Raw genomic sequence first — 20,184 nt, 5'->3', positions numbered from 1 at the left:
TACAGTTACGGTGGGTAATACCGTATTTGCATATATATAATGCGTTTCCTATTTTTCCATTTCTCAATTTTTTTGGTCTTAGAACTCGCCTTGCATTAAATTCGAGTTCGTGATACGAATATAACGAGTTAATTTTTTCTCGCTGTGACTGCTGTGAGCGAAACTGCTGTGACCTAAACCACTAGGCACGTGTCACCGCGATCGCTACCACGTAGAGAGCTGTGTTCCAACACACAAAATCGAACATGGCCTCACAGTGTTGGATTGGCCAGTGGGCACTTCTGAGGTGCCGCCTGTCCAATAACCATGGTGAAATGGAGGACGACGCCGTTGTCGCCAACAGTGTCCAAGACGTCACCTGTGACAAGGAGTAAACTGTGCATGCACTCGTCTTGTCCTTTTATCGTGCTTTGCGACAATAGTTGGCATTATAATTGTAATTTAATGTATTAATTGTAAGCACTATTAACATACTTCGTCGTTTTCATTTGTACATAGCCATCATCATCCCTGTTCTACTTCGCGCATGAGCTGGGGCGTTTCCTTTTTTGGAATAAAAGCGCTTGACAGCTTGGTCGGTGTTGGTCTGATAAAGTGGTGGAGGTGCTTTTTACAGCGAAGCTTTCTATGACTAGGATCCGGGATTTTATGGCGTCCGCGCGGAAATACTCTCCCCTAAAAACTAAGAGTGAAAGAGCCAACAACAAAAGCAAACGCATATCACCGCTCGTGTCGGAGCTCGGTTTAACGGCCACCTCTGTCTAAAACGATGTCTCTCTGTGAATGTGTGACGTAGTGCGTGACGTAGTGTGCGCCTGATAAGGTGACCAAGGGGAAAGGTTGGAACCCCTCGGCGCAACCGTGCGAACGCGCTCGTGCCACTGCTCAAGCGTTCGTGGTCTTCTTCCAGAGATGGCTACGTTACCGCTCATCATTCCAGCGTAGAATTTCACTTGTGTCATCAATAATGGGGATGCCGCGTTTACGGAGGTATGAGCCATTGCTTAAGGGGGTATGTCTGCCTTCAGTGACGGACAGATTTAATAACAGAGGTGATACGCGAATGTGTGTTCGTACTTATCATCACGATGTCCACTGATCAGGACAACATGTTCGTACCTTTGTTCAAAACTCTGCCACTTCTGTGTCGTGCGCTAAACAGCTTCGTCGGTCATCCACTTTCAAAGAGTGAAATGACTAATGATTTTTTTTTTTCGTTTCTCCGTGAGACCGAAAGTCTCCCCTCGCGTTATAATCATGGTCGCGCCATTTACGTGCAATATGGTATACACAGTGATCGCATAAACGCACATACAGCTCATACACACACACGCATACAGAATAAACCTATTCGCGAGGTTTCGTTAAGGCCTGTGAACCTTAGAAGCACCAACAGCACTTTCATATAGAGGCGGGTGGTGCTTTTCCACGGGCCAAGAATGTGGTACAGCCCAAAGCTCGAGTCACGCGGCATGCATGTATAGAGTATAAATCATCCGAACTTTCGTTTCGTTAACATCAGTGGCGAGTCTGTGCTCATCCTAGCCTATCGTCTTACGCTCGGCCAATCTTTAAATGAGCAGTTTCCTAAAATCTAATTGGAGCAGCTATTGTACTTCTGATACTATTATGCGGCTTTCTGCAACCACGCTGCCAAGAAAAAAAAAAGAAACTTACGGGGAAGTGCTAGCTTGGGCCCAGTTCCTCAGTCGATCAATCAATTGCTCAGCCAATCCATCAATTAATTATTTATTTCTTGTTTTCATTCACGAGAAGCGAGCGTGACAAAACCGTCGGGTGCGCCTTGAAGAGCTCTCAAGAACACTAAAGACGTCTGACATCCACGATAGGAGTCGGCTGAACCAATTGAAATCAGGTTTGCCGCGTTTGAAAGGAAACAAAAAAACATAACTTAGCGATTGCTTGATAGTGATAGATAGTGAAAATTCCTAAATTTTGGTGAACTCGGGTATTACCTTCATAAACTTTTGAAAGGCGACGGTAGTTTTACATGAAAAGTGGGTTATTATACAGTATTAATTGTGCAGAGGTGCGGTGGTAGTTTTGAAGTTGAGGATACTGGAATGGAACACAGCGTGGAATGAAAGGCTTTCATGTTTTGCAGTGGTATAATGGAAAATGGTAGAATGGGCGTAGTCCTCAGAGCGAAATGTACAGCTTCAACATGGGTGGTGCGATTTGAATGAAAATAAGCTGAGGGCGGTGGTGAGAGGTAGCAGATTATAATGATTATATAACAGGCAAGGACGAGCTTATGTTTGTGCCGTGGTGAAAACTCGGGTAAGATTATCGCGATATTTTAGCTCACTGACACCTAAAAAATACGGAGTACTAAAAAAATGGCGCCGACTGGTTCAGGATAACCTCTAGCGTTTTGTTACAGTTACCTTGGTGGAGATCCTCAACAGCACACGCGCACTCAAGTTTTGAATAATGCACGATAAGCAAGCGCACTAACGGGAGGTCGTCTAGATGAATGTTACGATGCAGGCAACAAAGAACGCAGTTAACTTCATTAGGCATCCTGTGAAAAGTTCATGTTAGATCAGCAGGCGATTAACTTACATCATTAAGTAGCCGTATTTCGGAGGTAAATTACGACATATCGTCGCTGAACGAGTTATTTGTTATTGCTGACAGATTTATATATATCTGTTTATCTTAAGACATTAAGAAATCGTGAATGAAGGCCACAGTTCAACATCGAGGAGAAACCATACAGACAGAGAGAAACATTTATTTACATCATCAAGATGGAAACGTAGGACAAAAAAAAACTTTTCACAGGCTGGGCCGAAGGTCTACGCCCCCTACAAAGAACATGGCTGGTACGAACACACTTAACAATAACCACAAAGTTGCAACAACACAGAACAATCCAGCAAGAAAAATTTAAAATAAAGGTACCTTAGATTTTGCTCTCCAAGATTGATTGCACAGGGAAAAAAAAAACAGATCTCACCCTCTTAAAATACATTATGCAAATTCAATAGAACGGTTACTAGATAGGAAAGCATCTGTTGATCACAATTCGTACGTTTTTTTAGCATAAACATGCACACCGTAAGTGCAGGGAGCACACGGAATACATATGAAATAGCTCAAGTGCACTGCACAAGAACTTTGATACACAATTGACCACGGGACAGCTTACACCTTCAAACTTTGATTCAAAAGCCATAAAATTTCACATGTCCCTGCTCAAGTTTACCAGATATAACGGACACCATTTGCGAACACACAGGCTCACATTCTTAGAGATCACCCAAATTCAGCTTCAAACTTATTCTCTCGAACTTGACAAAACATGGCGGTAGTCAAGTGTGAGATACAGACTCGCTAACTCATGCAGAATCCAACATTCAAAAAAGCCCCAATATCTACCCGTAATCACATAGACTGACTCAGAATTGAACGCATTTACGCATGCTGGTGAAATGGCACTAACTTAGATTCAGGCTTAATTACGTGGTATGCTTAAGTATGGAGGAAGCGCGTACGGCTGTGGGCGAGCACGAGTGCACCAGAGCGTGGGCGTGACTCAGTGTGACAACGTCAACATGAGTGAGTGCCGTTCAGTATATAAAGGAACGTAAGCTTGACTATATCAGTGGCTGACAATGAGGGTGTGTGTATGCGACTGAGAGTGGATAAGTACGAGACAGTTTGAGCGGACGAATGCGCAACTGAGTGGAGCTTGGCAGTGCTTGCGAGTAGATGTGAATGGGAACGTGACTGAACGGAGCTCTAATCTTGCTTATGAATCATCGAGCCTTGAGGTGCATTTATACTTTAGACGAGTTGTAAACCTGCGATTTCGAATCAAGTAAGCGGTAGATTCTATGAGTTTAAGTGGAGTATGAGCCCATGTTGTTAGTACGAGTGTGACGAGTTTGAGCTTGAGTCCCCGAGTTCAGGTGGGCTTGCCTGAGTATGAAGCTGGTAAGTGAGCCCGAGTGAATCTGGCTGGGTAGAATTTCGGCAAGCCCGAGTGAGCCACAAGCAACAAATATATTCTGTAAATGAGTCTCAGCGATCTTTGTCCATTTTGCTAACCTGGGGCCGCGGGTTCGCGAACCTGTTACCGGTAGATGTCAGCTGAATGTCAAGATATTATCCCGCTATCAAGAGCCAATGCAGTAACAAAGCTTCGCATAATCGCGCGTGATTCCACACGAGCCATGTGGAACACACCTGGTTTCCAACATACTCGACTGCACCGCCTGGACCCATCCCTCCGACTACGCATTCCATCTGGACTTCCTCGAATCGAGACAACTGCTCTCTGCCGACTGTGGCTTGGAGTATCCTTTACGAATGCTTTTACTTGTCGCATCGGAATGGCCGACAGTGCTGCCTGTGATACTTGCGGCAGCGAGGAAACACTCCAACATATCCTGTGTCATTGTCCCCGCTACAGCTCCCAGAGACAGTCGCTCGTAACGGAGTTGGCACGCCTCGACGACCGGCCGCTTTCTGAGCAGACGATTTTAGAATGCCGACTGATACGGTCTTCACAGCAGAAGGCGACGAGGGCGCTACTGAAGTTCCTCCGGTCAAGCGACCTGTTTGAACGACTGTGACGCTCCTGAGTTCCTTTGTGTGTGTGTGTGTTTTTTTTTCTTTTTTTTATCTCCCTCTCTAGGTGTGTGCATTTTTCTTTATCTTTCCGTCTCCCCTTACCCCTTCCCCAGTGTAGGGTAGCAAACTGGATATTTACCTTCCGGTTAACCTCCCTGCCTTTCGCATCTCATTTATCTCTCTCTCAAGATATTATATTTACATAGGACGATGAACGGTCATCAGGCAGTTGTTATAGTCGCAACTTTCCTAATCAGTGCCCAATCAGGAAACGGGATGCGCCGACACGATGCAGCGCATTTCACGGCACATACTGACTCTGCATTTGACCGAGGGTGGGAATGGTGAGAAAGCAGTTGGGCAGGGCCGCACTCTAACAACAATTTCAGGGGGGGGGGGACACGACCCTGCGAGCCCCCCCCTCTCTTGCTATGCCACTGGAGTGTAATAAATGGTAGGACTCCTCCACGATTGGTCGAATCGCTGGCAGTGCAGGCCTGTCCGCAGCTCTGGGCACTAGCTGTACAAGACGTTGGCTCAAAACATGCCGATGGCGCAGTCTGCTTTTTCGACTGGTGCCTGTCAACAGCACGCTGGAACAGGTCAGTGGGCGGAGACCAGAAGCACCATCACCGCGTCCAGATTCGGTGGGATCCTATAGGTGACAGTGATATTTCTGGCCCGACCGGAACCGCCGTTGCCCGAAACGTTTTCGTACCTGGCTACAGCCGCTGTATACAAAGTGGCAGTGGACAGTCTCGAATTATTCTCACGTTATTCCCGGATCTTTCACCGATGGTAACTGCAAGCTGCAAGTAAAACAACAAGAAGGTATAAATAATCAGAGGATTATTGTGAAAGTAAAACGACGACTATAGCTTCCCGATAGACATGCTCGGTCATGCTGCTGGGGACAGTCATTGTTTAGCTCGTATCGGTTTTAATGCTTTGAGGTTCGTGGTTGCCACGACGGTTGCACTGGCTCCAGTATGGGGCCACATTAAAAATCACACTAACAAACTTGCCGGTTTAGCATGAATGGAGAGTATTAAAAGCGATAGCAAAGGTTCAGCGCTGCGCCAAGGCTCCTAAGACGGTGTTATAAGAATAGGCGGGGGCGACGCATTGGCGTAGCAAAGCCCATCAAGGAGAGGGCTCTTTAATGAATCCTTGAGGGGTATGCCTGGCGTGCGGCACACGCCTAGCATGGTACTCCAGCATGGTTATGATGAAAATTGAAATATGCATAGTGCATGTCGTAATAAAGCATACCACAGCACGCAACAAACTAAAGTGTCTCAAGGAGACCAGTGTCTGAGTAAGTTTAAATATGACTCCTTTGAACGAGGTGCACAGGCGGCATTAGGCCATGGGCCAATAACATGTCTTAGATCAAAAGATGACAGTATTTGATGAATTATCAGTGTGGACATTAGGGCTGTTTTTTTTTTTTTTGCAGTGTAAATAGCCTGCCAGCGCAGATAAGGCAAACTTATGTCCTCGCGCAATTTGCATGCAGGGTACAGTGGCGACCTTACCAGTTTCAGTTTAAACAGTATGTGTGTAGTATTTGCAACATTTAGCCAAATGCGGCGAATGACCGATTGTGCCTATCAAGCCATATGTCATGCAAAACAAGCACTAAAACTATAACTGTCATAAGACATACAAGGCATACGTAAGCGTAAAATACTGCCCTTTAGGAATGCATAGGCTCAATTATTAATAAAATCCGCTAAGAATATGAAGATATATTATAATTTTTAAGGAACACAGCCCACTAAATTGCTGTATTGTGATATTTAGTTCATTTCCTCTTTAAAATGGAATTTAAAAAATTGAGTAGGTTACACGATTTATCTGAAGTTCAATGTGAGTGGACACCATGACAAATTTGTAAACGCTCTGACAAACAAGCACCATCTCATTATTTACGGGCTTCGTATTGCACCTTTTTTTTCACACAGTATTGGTTTATATTACTGCGTCTGCGACTGTCTTTTCCAAAAGCTATATTACACTAACTTCATGCTTAAAGACCACCTGTTCCATCATCCATCCTACGTGTCATCCCACACTGATCGATACAAAGTTGCTGTCCCATCGAGCCGCACCAATGTCTACTTTAACTCCTTTCACACGAAGAATTGCGGACCATTGCAACCACCTTCTAGCCGCCATCGTTTCCATCTCTCACGTCACTAAATTCAAAGAAGCTGTCACCAATTACCTCCACTCCTCTCTGTAATACCTTGAGGCCATGAAAGTGAAAAATAAATATATGCAGTAAAGGGGGCGCCCAACATCCACAGAAGCTAAGTACACATATTTGCACTCCGGAACGTTCGATTATCCAATACGCTCTGGAATTCCTGAATGTTCATCGGTCATAACTTTTGACAGTTCTTTGAGTACCAAAGACATGAGATTTTCGACTGAGACAAATTGAAGTTTTGAACCGACTGTCAACCACAGGATCATTGGGCATGATGGTGAACCTCACCTGAACATCCAAAATAAACCCCACATTCCGCATCAGAGTTGATCCCGAGCATTCAAGTTTCTCAATGATGTCGACTGAAAACCTGGAGTGAGTGCACAAGTACGCTAAGACACCTTCGACTGTATCGTCGCGGGGCCTTCTAACGGCGGTGTACTCGTATCTTGCACCGACAAAGTGTTTGTGGTATACTAACTGGCAATATTCAGCCAAGTTTACCAGCAGGTAATAACATTATACATTATACTGTCCACTGTTTCTTTATCATTCTTTTTCAAAATCCATCAATGCTCTTTTTTTTTCGCGTACTCTTAATTAATATTAGTGCATTAGACCTTAATATATTGAAGCGAGATCGAGCGGCAAGAAGCACATGCTTTGGGCATTTCAGCAACATTCCCCAGTTAAAGTTAATAGATCTAATTCTTCGTAAAACCAAGCTGGCAATTTTGTCTATGATCTTCGCATTCATATTGAGGGCAACGTATGAACCGATGCCATTTTCCTTTACTTCGATAAGCTTTTCGTAATATACCACACTTAGGCTATAATGCTGAATTACTGGAAGCAAGCTTGCAAGCTTTTAAACAAAATTTATATTTATAGCATTCGTAAATAACCTGCCCAACGATATTCCAATACGTAGTTCAAGGTTAAATCCACCTCTCCTACTACTAATGGGTATCGTCGACCTGCCATTGTATTTTGAAACATCCCGCATGCATACTGGTAACCGTCCTTTACAGAAGCTTTACTGTGATGCATATGACCAAATACCACAGATGAAGATCTCAACTGTGTTGTTTAATGGCTAGCTGATGGTCATGTGCTGAAATAAATAATAATTATTTGCTTCGTTCAAACTTGTAACCCACTTGACTTCCTTTGCAGAGTAGCAACGCGTTGAATAAGTGGAAAGTCGCTGTTTCACCCGAATGGCGAAGCATCGATTGCGGCCACAAATTATTAGACAGCTACATAAAGCAACAATAGCACTTTTACCGGTCGTGTAGACTAAATTAACAACCACGGTGTCACGCACGCACAGGCAAACTAACACATCACTCGATGACTGCTGACACTCGCTGTCAAAACGTTGGCGTGAGGAAGAGCAGCAGCAGCAGCAGCGAGCTAATTGAGCTTCGTGCTGTCTCTCGCTTCAATACGAACTAAGAACACAGCGCACACGAAGCTATCAGCTCTCAGCGCGCCTAGACTTTGTACCCATCGCAGATCGCTTTGAAGACAGGGCGTGCTCAGCTGCACTCAGCCGCGCCTTACGCACCCGGCCGCTTCAAAGCTTCAAATATTTTTTTACTATACTACGTCAATCTGGCTGCCATTCTGTATATAATTTATGGCTTCGGAACATTCCGGCATTCTGAGAAAATAAAAAAATCTAACTTTGCAATTTTACCGGCTTTTGCCGGTGCCAAAAGCACTGAGAGTTAAAATATTTGAAATACTGGTTATTTTGGCAGTCATATCGCTTCATTATCTTGCCATACACACCATTTAAACGAATGAACCATACAATGTCCCTCTGAAAAAAAAGTTTTTTGATTGATGCCTTATGGCTCAGCTGGGGAGGGATAATTGCTGCCAAAATGGTACAAAATTTTTGTCAGAAAAAAAAAAATAATGTGTAGAAAGAGTTTTGAACTGCTACAAACATGTGTAAATTCTTTTTCAGCTATATCTGAAATGTTCGAGAAAACGCTGGTTGTTTGGCGTGGGATGACTCCAATGCTTTTGCGCGTAGTCACGGATAATTACAGCCATCAAGAGGGTATTGTGGCGCCGCCCAGGAAGCTCCAGACGGCATTATGCACATGCGATGCAGTGAAAAGGTGCAAACGAACTTCTCGTGTCGTCTTTCCTTTCCGCCACACTCCTGCCATGTACGTATGTGCATGCTCTGAACTATACCTCCTCACGCGGCGTTAGCGGCACGCAAGACAGCATCAGCGGGAAGGTTGAAGGAAGAGAAAAGAAAGCTTCGCTATAAAATAAATATCCGCAAAATACACGCTATTTAGGAATATTCCCGCAAATTTCACAATAATAGAACATATAAGGACACCAAAAATGTACTTTACTCACTTGGGTCTTCTCAGACTCTCACGACATCGCAGAGTTTCAGGTATTGGCGGATCTGCAGCCAGCAGTGCTCCCCGATGTCGGTGAGCTGAACCCTGTTGCGGCGACAACCGATGCACTCGACCTTCAATCTGACCACTCCGGCCAGCCTCATGAACTCGTCGAGGCCGCACCATCGTATTTGCTGCAAGGCTTCCCTGATCATAGCCTTCGCTTGGCCGTTGGAAACCGCTGCACCATCCCGGACAAGTTCCAGGAGGTAGGGATGATCGTGCACTGCTTCGATGTATCGTACACCGTAGTCGCTGTATTGCCAGTGCTGAACGAAGTCGGCCGCTGCCGAGACACGGTTTGCATTCTTTCTCACCGTTTCCTGCACGTAGAAGTATATGGTTTATATGTTTATGGGGGTTTTAGGCGTATGGTTAAAGTCAAAAGAAGAAAATTCACTGGAAGCTAAAAGCAGGGCCCATGTTACTGTCAAGTTCTAAGTGGTCACGTGATGTCTTGCGGGAAAGAAGAGCAGCCATTATAGCACTCAGTTATCAGCATGAAAAAAAAAAAAAAGGTAGAAAAATAAGAAAAATCACGAAAGCAGAATAGCTTGTCATCTGTCCTCCAACTCCAACGGCCCGCTAGTACTTATAACGCTTCATATAATCGTACATCCAAGCACAAGTCCTCACTACCCAATAAAGAGCAGTGCTGCGTAATATTAAAGAAAAAAATTTGTATAATCCACGCTATGAAGCTGGTTGGACAGCGAAGCTGTAAACAGCAACTAGAACGATTATCCATTGTTACGTGGCTTAAAATGATTCACATGGTGACATTCATATGCACTTTACCTAATTATTAGCCTAAGGCGTTTCAACGGCCAGCGACTTGGCTTGCGCTGCTACTTCGTGCACCTACAAAGAGTGGAGCAGGGTAAAGGGAAATGCACTTAACCACACTTTCGCCGTGCCTTGTATGCACGCTGCTCTTCAGGAGTCCTGACTATACGTTGCCTTCCCATAGCACTGACATAACACAAATCAGTTGCTAGGCGGGTACTCTTACATACGAAAGTGTAGTTGCGTCACTCCCTCGTTCGTATGCTACAGTTGCCGCTTCCCGGCAACTGCAGCTTATGCAACCATAATCTTCACCGGGAAACGCTTGCGGCGAACGCTATGTGCTAAGGCGAGCTTTCTGGATTTTTTTCCCCGCATGGCCTGGGCTGATTGGTTGAGTTTTTGCACACGGACAGAAATGCACCGGGGGGCGGGGGGGGGGGGGGGGGTAGATGTATACAGTTACGTTGTACAAATTATGGCAGAAGCTGCCCACTGGGGAACTCTCAGAAGCTCCCAACAGGACATACAATTAAATGAAGCCATAATGAGGCATGTAATATGGTGCAACGTGAACATTTTGTTCAATAACTTTTGTGGTCGCATGAATGAATGAATGACAGTTTTTTACACTGACAAGAAATCGACGTAAAGAAAAGAAGAAAAAAAAAACTCAACAATAATGCAGCTCCACGACTCTTATACCCGTGCCACACGGGCAAAGTAAAGTGCACTTTGAGCGAGTGCACTTCGCAGCTAGTGTCATTCGCTGGCTGCCACACAGGAACGCTTAGCGATATTCACTGCAGAGCGCACTCGCTGGCGAGTGTGTTCGGCGAACTCACTTCGCGGCGGCGAAGTGTTCAGGGCGCTGCAGTGCACTGACTCAAAGTGCACTTTACTTTGTCCGTGTGACACGGGTATTATATATGCTGCATGCTCCAGGATATCCAGGATTTCGCAGGATATATTTTTGTTCCATTTCGGCGTTTCTCATTACTTTTGTTTTCTTGATGTTCAATAACACGGTGTGTAAAGAAGTGATGCATAAATCTCCTAAATCTCCTCTGCACGCCGTACTTTCAGCTATGTCCAATAACAAAATACTCGCGGATCCCTCATTAAACTCTTTCTCCAGAGCACCCACTGATCCCAGCTGCGTGACATCACTCTCCGAGTGCCGAGGCCTTGTCAGCCTAGGTGGTGTTGACTCGGGCAACCCGAGATACGAAGAGAGGCGGGCACTGTCACGCTTTAGCACACTCGCTTGTTCATCGCGGGAATGAGGCGAGGGAAGTCAAGGTTCAAATCGCACCATGGAACAAGTCGTACTTAAGCGTCAGCTTCACCCTGACCACGCAATCCATCAGTCAGTGGGTCTTTGGTCGGTCTCTCGCCGCGAACGCTAAGTAAGAGTCTAGCAGTGGTACACATATATAACGATTAAGCTAACGTGTATTAACCCTAACCACTGCCCGTAACTCGTAACCAGTTTCGTTCTCGAAAGGGTTTCATAAATAAATAAAAGAGCAATACATATAAATATTGTTACTCCAACAAAAAATACACTATAGGCTCCACTTAAACTGAACTCGAAGGGGCAGAAATATTTGTTCCATTTATCCACAGTTTCAATTAAGCGAGCGGCACAGAAATGAAAAATAATTGTATTATTCAAAAGGCATTACACTGTTTTGATATCGCTCAGGTAAATAAATATTTTACAGTGCTCTATTTTCATTGCTGCATAGCTTCTTTTTTTAACGCAAGGTTGTGTTCGTGCGCGAAATTATCTTAAAAAATTTTGCGCGTATCTCGCGTTCAAAATAGCATCTGGTCCGAAACAGTAATGCGCAATGCTACACTTACTTAGAATAGAATCGTCAATAGAATCGTATTCTTCACTACAAACTTTAGCCAATTTTCAACTCCCTCCTTAGAGTATGAAACAATGGCATCATCCGAGATCTCGTATTCCTGACAATTTCAACGAGGCAGAAGTGACAGCCCGAGTTAAAGATCTTCCTTTCTTCCTCCTCCCTTCTCAGGGTTCATCACTTTCCTATATCAACATCCTCATAAGAGAAACGCCGTCACAAGTCGGCATCTTTTGAGTTTACTTTCCCGCAACTGCTTGGCGGACTTAATTTTCTCCACTATTTGCAGCAACACCATTTGATATGTTGGTCGGACATTTCCTGTTCTGTACATTGATAAGGTAGGTGGAAGTTAAAGTTCCGCTTAACCTACGTTCGCAAAAAGGTGTGCTCCATTTAGCGCAAGTTTGATAACATTGTTCCATTTATGCAGACAACCATGTTACCAGTTTCGTTTAATCGATATAAATTCGGTTTATTTGATTATATATATATATATATATATATATATATATATATATCATGCGACGGGGGCATCCTTTAGGCGAAGCTTCAGTGGTATTTGCGAGGAATGCTCCTCTTTAGCGCGCCCCTATGCAAGTAAAAAAAAAAAAAACCACACACACTCACGCAAACAGTCAATTTGGATGCATTTGCACGGGAAAACAGTCAACTTCAACTTGGGGCTCTCTAACGTGCGGATACCATGCATGACAAGTTGACAACAAAAGGATAACCATGATGGACTGGTGATGAAAAAAGGGTGATGCTATGACAACGAAGGTATGACAAGTATGTCATGACGACGATGTCAGACCACTATGGGATGGTGACGAAAGAGCAACAGCGATCATACGACCAAGACGGCATGACAATAATGGCAAGACTACGACCGCATGACGACGAGTGTGCACAACGACAATGCAGTGGCGACTGCAGAATAGTACCAAATGCATTACGATGTCGGCACGGTTACGAAGGTGTGGCGACGACTTCATCATGACCATTACCTGATGACGGCAGAACGACGACAAGGGCATGAGGACTAAATGATAATCGCATAACGACAAAAGCATGACAACAACGGATTGACGGCAATGAAATGGCAACATGGCAATGACTGAATGATGGCTACATGAACCAATGTGACGAAACTAAGACGTGAGAATGATGGCGAAGGCGTGTTTGTGTTAGAGGCCACGTCTGTCCTTATGTAGACCCGGGCTGCTTCGCTTTGCAGAATGTTTATCCGGTGCCGATTTTTACCACACCCGGGACCCGCCATTGTGCCATACAGCAGCCCGCAGACAACCGCCCCTAAGTGGGGGATAAGACAGCTTCGCTTTATCACACTGTAGCAAACAGCGACGGGGATTAGACCCGGACGTCTGACTCTGGTAGCAACTGAGCGACAACCTTGCGGAGACGGGGAGCAGCTGGATCTTGGTGGAGCACTGTCGGCGTTGATTTTCCAAGGCGGCATGTAGGGTGAGAAAGTGCGCTTGTCTGGCACTTGGAGGTTGAGACTCAGAGACGACCACCGAGGAGACAACGACTAGAGGTTGCGGCAATGACGGGCGATGTGTCCAATGCCGGAACAACTAAAAAAGATGTGTCCATCATCCGCTGTGCGCCAGTCAGCTTGGTTGTGATGGAGTGGCGGAAAGCTTTGCGTCTGGGAGCGAGCGGCTGGAGAAATGAGGTAGGTGATTGTATGGCGGACCGAGCAGAGAGATGGAATGCCCAAACTCGCCATTTCCTCCCGAACGACTGCTTGTGTAAGTGAGATAGCAGGCACGCTTTCCCGACAGCCGAACTGGAGCTGGAGCCATGGCCTCAAGCTCACGGCGAACGATACGCGTTGTATCTTCCGGTACTGTCGGCTGAAAGAACCGCGGCCGGTCTCCGCACGAAGATGTCGGGGCAGTAATGGGCAATCTGTCGAAAGTTTGAGCGATGCGGTGGCCCTTCGCTTGTTCGAAGCGCCGGCACTCGTTTATAATTACATCCACAGTGGCATAATCCTTACACATCAGGATATTGAAGGCATCCTCTGCAATACTTTTTACTATGTGACCAATCTTGTCTGCCTCGGTCATGATGTTAGCAGCCTTGCGACAGAGGGCCAGCACATCCTGTATGTACACGACATAGGATTCTGTGGACGTCTGAGCGCGGCACATAAGTTCTTTTTTTTTTTTTTTTTTTTTGCTGCCACCTGACGCCCGACAGGTCTGCCAAACAGGTCTCGAATTTTTTTCTTTGCGGACATCCCTGCTCATTAGGTCAGCTTCATGTATATCGTACCATTGCTTCGCAGATCCTCTGAGATAAAATATCAGGTTTGCTAGCATCATTGTTGGATCCCACCTGTTGCTGTCACACACACTCGCTCATACATCGTAAGCCAGTCCTCGATGTCGGCATTGTCCGTGCCACAAATGTCCCCGGGTCCCGCGGATGAGTGAGGATGACCGTTAACATGGACTGCTGAGGCGTTGTTAGTTGTGTCGGTTGATTTGCCATTGTGGCAGCTGTTGCGTCCCGAATCGGCCGGGCGCATTCTTTGATTGTTTCCCATCGAGGCAGGCCCTTTCATGAGCGTTGCCCAGACGGCGACAGTGCCAGACACCGACGAGATGGGCAAACAAGCGCCCCAACTCGGCAGTGCCCATTCTTTGGGTGCTTCCTCCGATGCCACCCCTTTCATCAGCGTCGTCCAGACGGCGACAGTGCCCGACAGCGGCAGTGACGCCATGACAAAGAAGCTCGCTTAGAAGCGACCGACCACAACCGCCACCCTTCGTTAGACGCGGGGATTAGTGCAGAGGCAAGGCCATTCTCTGACCCTGGCAAGATGACTGTCAGAGGGCAAGAAACAGGTCACTGACTTTCGTGGAAGGAGTGTCAACCCCGTGTTTCCGGATTGCCTCGTCCTTGCTTCGAAGGTGCAACATTAGAGGCGGAGTTCAGCGAACAAGACAGCCCGTCTGATTGGCTGCATCAAGGTCTTCCGATTCCCTAGTCGGGTCAACTAGGGAAGACCGATGTTTTATAAGGAGACACCTTGCGTGCAGTGGTGTGTCCTGACATGTTCTGATATGTGCTCAGACATGTAGTGAGCTGAGACTTTCAAAGCGCTCCCCCATGGAGTGGGCTTCCATATTTGGAGCCACTGTAAATATTGTCACGAGCCTCGAGAAGTAGCCCTGAAGGTTTAATAAACGTAGAGCAGCTGGCTCTAGGAAGACGCGACCGTCGGGGCTGGCTCGAGCAGAGAAGGAGCGCGCGGTCTTTCTTCTCTTGGGCTCGACCCACTCTTGCCCTCGACCCACTACCTACAGGTGGCAATATCCCCCCTTCCGAACAAAAGCATCGCCTCGATGCTAAAAAAATAGGCGTAGAAGACAAAGAAGAGGAAGGCAGGCAAAGCGAAAGTACACAAAAAAAATGTAGCCGTCACGCCGGCACAGTCAATGAACGAAGAAGCAAGCTCCCAAAGATAAATGAAAAGTAGAAACAAAGAAGGGAATGAGAGAAAAAAATGAAAACAAAAAAATTACGGACGCGCAATGTACGGCTTCATGCGCACAACATGAACTATGTCTGAGGTCGGTTGTCTTTGTGTCCTACTCCGTGTCTGCGATGTTGTGTCCGGAACAACTTCGTAGTTTACGTCACTGACGCGGCGGAGCACTTTATACGGACCGAAATACCGGCTCAGAAGCTTTTCACAGAGGCCACGACGGCGAACGGGGGTCCACACCCAAACTTGGTCTCCGGGGTTGTAGGACACGTCCCTGTGGCGGATGTTGTAGCGTCGTGCGTCTGCCTGCTGCTGCTGGCCGATATGCAGCCGCGCGAGCTGCCGAGCTTCCTCAGCACGCTCTGCAAATTCCTCGGCGTCAGTTGTCAATTGGTCAGCGTCTTGACACGGCAGCATAGCGTCCAGCATCGTCTGGACTTCGCGACCGTAGAGAAGGCGAAAGGGCGTGAAGCGCGTCGTCTCTTGCACGGCGGTGTTATACGCGAAGGTCACGTAAGGCAAGATCCGATCCCATGTTTTGTGTTGAACGTCGATATACATTGCGAGCATGTCTGTGACAGTCTTATTCAGTCGCTCGGTAAGTCCGTTGGTCTGCGGATGGTACGCGGTCGTCTTGCGATGCCTGGTGTTGCTCAATTCAAAAACTTCGTCCATAAGCTGCGCTGTGAAAGCTGTCCCTCTGTCGGTTATTACAGTGGAGGGAGCACCGTGACGCAAGACGATGTGGCGCATGAAGAACTGTGCTACCTCTGAGGCTGTGGCTCTTGGGATCGCCTGCGTCTCAGCATAGCGTGTTAAATAATCAGTCGCGACGATCACCCATTTGTTACCGTCGGCCGAGAGAGGAAACGGTCCGAGAATGTCCATGCCGACTTGGTCGAAAGGCGTGTGAGGTGCTTCAATTGGCTGAAGTAAGCCAGCCGGTTTAACGGATGGTGTCTTGCGGCGCTGGCATTCACGGCAGCCTTTAACGTACTGTTTGACGCTTGCTGAAAGCCCGGGCCAATAGTACATTTCGCTTACTCTAGCGAGTGTTCGTGAAAAGCCTAAATGACCAGATGTCGGTTCGTCATGGCAAGCGAAGAGGATGTCGTCGCGCATGTCCCTTGGAACCACCAGGAGGTAAGCACGGCTGGTCGAACGAGCATTCTTCTTATAAAGCACGTTGTCTCGCAGACAGAAGGACGTCAGCGAGCGGGACAGATGGCGTGGTATGGTTGTGTCGCGGCCCTCTAAATGATAGATGATCGGTCTAATCTCAGCGTCGTCACGCTGCCGTCTGCTCAAGTCCGACGAACTAATGGCGCCCAGGAAGCCGTCATCATCCTCTGTTTCCTGACTGGCAGGATCAATGGGTGCGCGGGACAGCGTGTCAGCGTCTTCATGCTTACGGCCAGACTTATAAACGATGGTGATGTCAAATTCCTGTAGCCGCAAGCTCCACCGTGCCAGTCGTCCTGAAGGGTCGCGCATGCTTGCCAACCAACAGAGGGCATGGTGGTCCGTCACTACTTTGAAGGGACGACCATAGAGATAGGGGCGAAACTTGATGATCGCCCACACGACCGCGAGACACTCTTTCTCCGTAGTCGAATAATTCGCCTCGGCACGGGACAGGGAGCGGCTGGCATACGCTATAACTCTTTCCACTCCATCTTGAAGCTGGACGAGCACTGCGCCAAGGCCAATACTGCTGGCGTCGGTATGCACCTCAGTATCAGCATCATCGTCAAAATGTGCAAGAACGGGTGCTGACTGCAGGCGCTGTCGTAATTCAGCAAAAGCCGCCTGTTGCTCATTATGCCACACAAATGGCGTATCGTCCCTCGTAAGGCGTGTCAGGGGTTCCGCTATCTTCGAAAAGCCTTTAATAAACCGGCGATAGTAGGCGCACAAACCCAGGAAGCGCCGGACGGCCTTCTTATCGGCAGGAGCTGGAAACGCGGCCACAGCGGCAAGCTTGTCGGGATCGGGTCGGACCCCTTTGGCGCTTACTACATGCCCGAGGAACTTGAGCTCTTCGTAACCAAAGTGACACTTTTCGGGCTTAAGTGTGAGGTCTGCCGATCGGATGGCTTCTAGCACACTCCGTAGGCGGTGAAGATGCTGCTCGAACGTTTCAGAGAAGATGACCACATCATCCAGGTACACAAGACAGGTCTGCCACTTCAGTCCAGTAAGGACAGTGTCCATCATTCGCTGGAAAGTAGCCGGGGCTGAACACAAGCCAAAAGGAAGCACCCGAAATTCATAGAGCCCATCTGGAGTCACAAAGGCTGTTTTCTCGCGGTCGCGTTCGTCTACCTCGATTTGCCAGTACCCGCTTTTTAAATCAAGAGAAGAAAATAGTGGGCACGCCGTAGTCTATCTAACGAGTCGTCGATACGCGGCAGCGGGTACACGTCCTTTTTAGTCACGTTGTTGAGCTTGCGGTAGTCGACACAGAAGCGTAGCGTTCCGTCTTTCTTTTTGACAAGAACGACCGGAGACGACCACGGGCTGTTAGAAGGTTCGATGACGCCATCGTCAAGCATCTCGCGGACTTGCGTACGTATGGCTTCGCGTTCTTTTGCCGACACGCGGTAAGGCTGCTGGTGTATCGGGCATGCGTCTTCGTACGTGATGATCCTGTGTTTAGTGATCGAAGTCTGGCGTACCTTGGAAGAATGTGCGAAGCAGGTCCTGAATTCAAGCAAGAGCTTGCGCAGTGCTGTCTGGCTATCGGTGGACAGTTCAGAATTGATGTCGAGATGGCCCAGAGACGTGTCTGCTGTCTCCACTACTTCTGACGTGAAGCAGTTGTTAACGTTTGCTACTGCGTCAGCAAACGCTAACGAAGTGCCGCGGAAGAGGTGTCGGTGCTCGTAGCTAAAGTTGGTAACAAGCAATTGCGAATGACCAGCACGAATCTGTATAACACTTCGAGGCACACAAACACCTTGCTTCAGTAGGTTTTCCAAGTTACTTTCGGCCACCGCTTCGCCATCGCGTAAGCCACAGTATGTAACGTCGACGAGGACACTGGCTCGTGGAGGAAGCGTGACACTGTCTGCCGAAACACGAAGTACGTCGTCGCGCCGTTGGCCGTCTTGCACGTCGATTGCTCGTGCGGCAGAGAAAGTGATACGACGCTCTTGCAGATCGATAATCGCGCCGTACTCCTGCAGGAAGTCAACCCCAAGAATAACGTCGCGGGAGCATTCGCGTAAGACAAGGCAGCTCGCAACGAATGTAGATCCTTGAATCTCAACTCTAGTCGTGCAGGCGCCCAGCGGAGTAACGACGTGGCCGCCAGCCGTCCGAATCTGCGAGTTATGCCAGGGCGTGATCACTTTCTTCAGCTGCGTTGCTATTTTCCTGCTTAGTATGGTGTAGTCTGCGCCGGTGTCCACTAAAGCACTCACGGCATAACCGTCAATGGTCACTGGTATATCGAGCGAAAGCCGGTCGTCTCGTTCAGCTGAAGGTGATGGCGGATCGGTATGTTTCCGTAACTGCGTCCGTCGGAGGTCTTCAGCGCTTCGACCGTCAGCGACCTCGCCCCCAAAGATCGCCTCAGTTAGTTTTCCCGGCGGGGACTGGTCGACCGCTCGGGAGAATAGCGCTGGGGCGGAGGTGAAAATCGTCTCGGAGACGGCGAACGCGACTGCCGCCTGGCAGGCGGTGGCAAGCGCTGCTGAGAGAGGTAGTCCTCAATGTCCCGGGGTCGCTGGCCGTATCGGGGTGGCGGCGAGTATGCGGAAAAGCCGCGAATCCCAAGGCGCCGGTATGGGCACTGGCGGTACAGGTGGTCAGCTTCACCGCAGTGGAAGCACAGAGGCCGATGATCGGGTGTGCGCCAAACATCCGACTTCCGAGGGGGCGGGGCGTCTGTCGTCGACGTAGCGAACAGCGTGCTCCGAATGGTGGGCAAATGGAGCGGCATGAACAACCGGCGGCGGTGTATACCCAGCGTCGTAGTACGACATCGGCTGCGCCGACTGAATTGACACCGTAGGAGGAGCACGAACGAACCGCGGTGGAGAGGGAGAAGGGCGCTTCAGGGCTTCCGCGTAGGTCGCACGCGGATATTCAACAGGTACTGCCGCAGCGTTAGCAGGAGGCGAGGTGTCACGGAGCGCCTGGTGCACTTCGTCCTTGATAATGCTCGCTATGGAGCTTACCGTAGGGTGCGGTGTTACGGCGGCCTTTTGCAACTCTTCACGCACGACAGAGCGGATGAGTTCTCGCAGACAGTCAGCGTTGCTTCCTATGGCCGTGAAAATGTCAGCAGCAGACATGCTGTTCGCTTGCCGCTCATACATGTTCGAGCGATGCAGAAGCATCTTTTCCATAGTCACGGCCTCGGACAAGAACTCCGCGACCGTCTGCGGAGGGCTCCGTACGAGGCCAGCGAAGAGTTGCTCCTTGACCCCGCGCATCAGATGACGTAACTTCTCCTCCGTCATTCTTGGATCGGCCCGTCGGAAGAGGCGCGTCATGTCTTCGACGTAAGTGGTCACAGTTTCGTTTGGCAACTGGACGCGGGCCTGAATCGCACGTTCCGCTCGTTCGTGGCGATCAGGACTGGTGTATGTCTCCAAAAGCTGACGACAAAACTCACGCCACGACGTCAGTTGCCCCTCGCGGTTCTGAAACCACGTACGCGCGCCATCCTCCAGGTAGAAGTAGACGTGTCGGAGTTTCTAAGGTCGTTCAATTCGGTCACGGAGGACACGCGCT

At 48.1% G+C, this 20,184-nt stretch overlaps 1 protein-coding gene across 2 annotated transcripts in view; it reads right to left on the bottom strand.

The window, feature by feature from the left end:
- Positions 1-4,792: 4,792 nt before the first annotated feature.
- LOC125945536 (uncharacterized) overlaps positions 4,793-20,184 on the bottom strand; it is a 55,000-nt gene continuing 39,608 nt past the window's right edge. Inside the window, exons 4-5 of one of the 2 annotated variants that reach the window (XM_049667397.1) lie at positions 9,206-9,575; positions 4,793-5,411 (exon numbers count right to left, since the gene is read on the bottom strand). In XM_049667397.1, the coding sequence (XP_049523354.1) occupies positions 9,216-9,575 (360 nt within the window). In that variant the 3' untranslated portion in view covers positions 4,793-5,411; positions 9,206-9,215. The remainder of the gene's footprint in view (positions 5,412-9,205; positions 9,576-20,184) is intronic. The other variant, XM_049667399.1, reaches the window with a different exon arrangement.

The sequence above is a fragment of the Dermacentor silvarum genome, chromosome 5, assembly GCF_013339745.2.
Source record: "Dermacentor silvarum isolate Dsil-2018 chromosome 5, BIME_Dsil_1.4, whole genome shotgun sequence".
Lineage (NCBI taxonomy): Eukaryota > Metazoa > Arthropoda > Arachnida > Ixodida > Ixodidae > Dermacentor > Dermacentor silvarum.
This window is presented reverse-complemented; position numbering and strand designations above follow the sequence as displayed.